This window comes from Etheostoma cragini, chromosome 1 (assembly GCF_013103735.1).
Source record: "Etheostoma cragini isolate CJK2018 chromosome 1, CSU_Ecrag_1.0, whole genome shotgun sequence".
Taxonomy (NCBI): Eukaryota; Metazoa; Chordata; class Actinopteri; order Perciformes; family Percidae; genus Etheostoma; species Etheostoma cragini.
The window spans coordinates 32471095-32476775 of NC_048407.1; the positions used below are offsets into that span (position 1 = coordinate 32471095).

General features: G+C 39.4%; 1 protein-coding gene across 1 annotated transcript in view; it reads right to left on the reverse strand.

Annotated features, from left to right (window-relative positions):
- Positions 1-1000: 1000 nt before the first annotated feature.
- LOC117954583 (gamma-secretase subunit Aph-1b) overlaps positions 1001-5681 on the reverse strand; it is a 6034-nt gene continuing 1353 nt past the window's right edge. Inside the window, exons 2-6 of the mRNA XM_034888539.1 lie at positions 5042-5212; positions 4073-4146; positions 2771-2893; positions 1132-1259; positions 1001-1036 (exon numbers count right to left, since the gene is read on the reverse strand). Of these exons, the coding sequence (XP_034744430.1) occupies positions 1001-1036; positions 1132-1259; positions 2771-2893; positions 4073-4146; positions 5042-5212 (532 nt within the window). The remainder of the gene's footprint in view (positions 1037-1131; positions 1260-2770; positions 2894-4072; positions 4147-5041; positions 5213-5681) is intronic.

Genomic DNA, 5681 nt, shown 5'->3' on the forward strand with positions numbered 1-5681 from the left:
CCCCCCCCCCGATTCAACCTGCTCGGCCCATTCATCCATCAGCTCCACGAAAACTGAAGCCGTCAGTTTGTAGTTTTCTGTCTACACGGAGGCTTGTAGCGGCTTAAACGACTAGCGATCGCCGCTCTGTAGCACTGAGCCCCGCTAGTTACCACGAAGGAGCTTGCTACAGCTATGTGCTTATTTTACTTAGGTAAAACACAACTACCTCAGCCATTTATTGGCCCGACTTTTGCACTATTATATTGACTGTCTACTGTATTCACAATTGCACATTCTCAAATCAAATTTCGCTGCTCTTAATTGCCTCATTGAATGTGCCTTCTTATTTCTACTATATTGTTTACTTGGATGTTATGTTTGTCTGTGACCAAATTGTTAAAATATGTCTTGTCTACACCGTGGGATAGAGAGAGACGTAATTTTGATCTCTTTGTATGTCTTGACACGTGAAGAAATTGACAATAAAGCAGACTTTGACTACGTTCAAGAGACCATGGGATGTTAAGGTAGGTTAATCAGCAACAAGTGAATTACCTCTATTTGTGAAAACAGCTTCATCTCACGCATCCGTTTTGTTATGTGTGTGTGTGTGTGTGTGTGTGTGTGTATATATATAAATAAATAAAACGCCCCCCCCTCCCAAAAAAAAAAAAACAATGGTAGGAAAAACAGTAAAACCAATTAACATTTCTACAAAATTTGGCATGAATAATTATAATGGTATACCTGCCCCGTGTGTGTATGACTCAAAACTAAATATGGTTCAAACGTGTTTTGAACAATTTCTTTGTCATCTGCAGATTGATTTTATGTGGGAAAAATACATATTTAAAACTTAAATCAGATTTTTCTTTTGTTTATTTAAATTGGGGATTTAGTTTCTTTTTATTTTATCGCCCAGCCCTATCCAGTAGGCTGTATGCGCCAATGTTGTTTTAACTAATAAAAAAATAAAAAAGATTTGCACAAAGCAAGACAATCCACTTTTCCAAGTTGATTATATTCCCATTTTGAGCATTAAAATGAGAAAAGACTATTGGGACAAAAAGAAAACAAGGGACATTTAGAATAGATAAAAATGGGCCATTAATCCCAATTAATGGAGATTAATGGCCCGGCAACACTCACCAGACAGGAGACGGTGAGGTGGCTGACGACGACCGCCGCCACCGCCCACCAGCGCTGCTTCTCGCAGGCGTCAAAGAAGACGACGCCCCAGAACATGTGAAGCAGGATGATGGCCAGGGTCATGAAGGCTGGAGAAAGGAAAGGTGTCACATGACGGATTGAACTACACCTCATCAAACGGATTGCATCAATGCACCCACTTTTCTTTCATTTTGACTTTAAAATGACCCGTTTTCATTGTAAATGTTTTTGATTATCTGTGTTGCATAACTTTTATAAATGTAGTTGATTGTGTTTTCGCCGGCCTCTCGGCCAGGACTCCCTTGAGAAGGAGGTTTTTAACCTCAACGGGACTTTCCTGGTTAAATGAATGTTAAATTAAAAATGTTAACTTCAAAAAAGGAAAGAGGCGGGAACAACTTTACAGACTAAATACATGCTCATGACATCAATCACCCATGTTTGGGTGACACACACACACACACACACACACACACACACACACACACACTCATTGCAATATCAACTGTCGCAATAAACATAAAAGGCTGCGACATATCGCAAAAGACACTAAAGAAATAGTTTTTGTGTTTAGTTGACAGATAAGAGTAGAAAGCTGCACTTTAAAATGTAACATATTGATATTTTGATTCAGAGTGTGTACATGTAGTTACTCTTCCCATGTGATATTACAAACGCCATTACGAAACAATGTTTTTTAAGTAATTCTATGAATAGACTTTGAATCTTTAGAGCTTGAATGGATTCATAAATGTGAATCCATATTTTTGCACACCGCTAATATCCTAACATTCAATGTTCAATTTGTGAAATAAAAACACGTTGGAAATTATTTCCTTTGCGTTTGCTTTAAACTCAACAAGCAATTTGTTGCATTTTAGCAAAATACTGAAAGCAACAGAAATAGAGTTCACTTAAATATCTGTGTATTTATAGCGAGTAATATCGTTATCGCGATGTTCAACCCTATCGCATAATGATACAGTTTCCTCCGATCACGTACTCCTAGTACACACCGTTGGATTGACCCCTTGAGAAGCAGCATCTCGGTTTCAAGAGGGTCCGTAACATTAAATAAATATGCAGGACGATGATAAATTAGACACAACAGCTAGCAGATAAAAACAGACACACACAAAAAAAGACCAAAAAAAACATAATCCCTTAGTCATAATCTAGTTTGAGTCAGAGCAAGAATAGAACTGGATAATAGTAACAATATTAGAAGAGGTGTTGTCATAGTGCTATTAGAGGGTTGTGGACTATGGGCTATAGTTGGTACTGCAATAGGAAAACAGCATTTTTAAAGGAGTGGAGCGATAGAATGGATCACATGTTTCCAGGTAGATTAATCTAATCTAAGCTTTCTTAGCTGTAGCGAAAGATACAGCAGGGACAGAAAAATAAAAAAAAACGTGTAGATTGTCTCAAATAATAGGGAGAGGAAACAGGTCCCACAAGCTGTTTTAGATAACTAGGGCAATTACAATGTATACATTTAGATATAAACTGCAACCAATGCTGTAATCCTTCTCGTTGAGGGGGATGTGTGAATGTAGCCGACAGCGGTTGAATTCGGTTCTGTCCAAAAACTGGAAATGTCTGTGTGAATTGGTACCTGAGGACAGGAAGTAGTGCTGCGAGTCTCCGTGGATCCCGACCGTCCCCGGTCCCACAGAGTCCGCCAGGATGTTCACCACCGAGAACGCTCCGCTCATGAAGCCGAAGCCGAGTCCGGACACTGAAGCAAAATAGGGGGCTTCAAAACGTGGCAATGCACCCGTTGAGCTAAAATAAAGCTCTTCATACGTCCGGACGCATAAGGTGTCTGACATCGCAACATTTATTAACCCTCGGGTTGTTTTTCTCTGTCCTTTTTCCAATGTTTTTGTCACTTTTTCTCCACATTTTCCCCTTTTCCTGGTGTTTTTGTCACTTTTCTTTTGCGCTCGGCCCTTTTTATCAACGTTTGTTTCTAATTGTTGTTTTCCAAATGCCATAAACTGAATAAAAACACCCAAATATAAAAGAAAGCAGTGACCTGATGATCCTTTATTTTACTTGTAAAGGGCGTCGAATCTAAACATCCGCGTAATTGTTTTGGACATTTTGGTTGATAGAAACCCAAATTTGTGATATGGAAGCTTTTAGAAAGTGGGTTAAATTTAAAAAACAGGAGGGTGAACTGGAACACGACATTTCTCGTACATGTGGCGGCTTTCACGTAGTCTCCGAACACAAATAAGCCATCAGAAAAAGAAAATTTGGATTATCCGATGGCTAAACATTTATTTTTTTAACATAACAGCGACCCAGATAGTCTTGAAGCCAATCATAAGACAATTTGGGGTGGTGATCGGTTACATTTTAACGTTTATTATTGCAGAGAGAAACCTTTTATATAATTAATATGCAGGCCACAATTTATCCAGGACTCAAACTAATTGATCACAGTCCTTTTTTTGTAGTTGTCCTCTCTCATATGCTCCTACGTTGTTGTTGTTGTTTTTTTGTTCTTTCCGTTAGGGAAAAATAGGAAAAAATAATTCTAATAAGATGTCAGACATGTGCCGGGCTACAGCATCTCGGGCCAGGACCGGGCTAGAGTTGAGATTTTAAGCCTGAGTCGGGCTCTAAATTTCCAGTATAGTAGTAATTAAATATTTGTTAACGGTAATTAAGAAACAGAGAGGGTTTGTCCATGGTACGGTGCATCTTGACATACTGTTGTACTAGTACTCCCATGACAAGTTAGCTGAGTTTGATGTGTAAAACTGGAGGAGTGCACCTTTAAAAAAATGAATACTCTAAAATATAGTTATCAGATGTTGTTCCGCCGTCGGGAAGCAGGAATGACATTTTTTCCAAAGCGTCATGCAAACACAGTCAGTGAAATAAATAAGAGACAGAATAACGGTACCGTAGGCCAGCTGCCGGATGGAGATCGGCATGGTTTCCTCCTGACTGAGAGTGAGGAGGCCTTCATTAGCTTTCCTGAAGGAAGGAAGGACACACACACACACACACACACACACACACACAGACACACACAGCATTTTAACTCTTAGTTCCACAGTGTGCTTTTGTTAGTTAGTTAAAGGGAGTTAATGTGCGCTTGAAAAAGACGAAAAGGTGAGAAACAAAAAAAAAAACTAAATATCAGAGTGGAACGGTGATAACTGTGCAGAGATTTAGAGGTTTTCTACACAAGTTCAAAGTTTAATTCACGTTACTCTTACAATGAAGAAGGAGATGGAAATCTGACACTTGTAACCATAAACAGCTACGGTCCAGTTACAATTAGATAGACAGACAGACAGACAGACAGACAGATAAATAAATAGACAGAGTGACAGACAGACAGATAAATAGACAGACAGACAGATAAATAGATAGATAGACAGAGTGACAGACAGATAGACAGACAGACAGATAAATAGATAGATAGAGTGACAGACAGACAGACAAATAAATAGACAGAGTGACAGACAGATAGACAGACAGACAGATAGATAGACAGAGTGACAGACAGATAGACAGACAAATAGATAGATAGACAGAGTGACAGACAGATAGACAGACAGACAGATAAATAAATAGATAGATAGACAGAGTGACAGACAGATAGGTAGATAGATAGATATTTATTGATCCCAAAAAGTGGGAAATTACAGTGTTACAGCAGCACACGTACATCAGTAAAATCATCATAAATAACCATAAAATATAAGAAGAATATTTAAATATATACAGGATGGGATAACAAAATGTGCAACTGCTTAAAACACATGCTAAACGAATGCTAAAATGCAAATGAACCAATATAATCATAACGAAGACGCAGAGCATCAGACCCCGGCGGTGATCACGTGACGCGGCAGCGACTTACTTCAGCAGCTTGTAGTAGGCGAAGCGGAAGGTCTCCTGCAGGAGGACGGACAGCACCACGCCGAAGATGAGGAGACCCTTCTGCTGCGCCGCGCTGTCCTTGTTGCTGATCTGGACCGAGATGAACCACACGAGAGACGCCAGCAGCAGAGACACCAGCCAGAAGAACGCTCTGAGAGGAAAAACACACAGCTTCACTGGTAATTATGAGAGTGAAAACGCCCTGTAACACGCATAGGTGACAATAAGTTAATTATGGCAACTTTTTAGGCACCCACCAAATTGCCTCCTGCCCAAAAAGACATTTAATACAAAATAGAGCCCAACAGATATATCGGCAGGCCAATATTATTGGCCTATATTAGATATTTCACTCATATTAGGTATCGGCATTTATAATGGCCGATATTAAAAGTTTAAAAAAAAATATTGATTCATTATTTATTTGTCATTATAAATGATTCTGATAAATGAATATGTATGTAAATGTGCGTTTGCGTTGCATAGTCCTTTTTTTTTTTCCAGGCGTGTCCTGACAGTGCCTAGGTAAGGACTACTAGCCAGTCAGAAGCAGAGTGTGAGGGCGTGTCCTGACAGTACCTAGGTAAGGACTACTAGCCAGTCAGAAGCAGAGTGTGAGG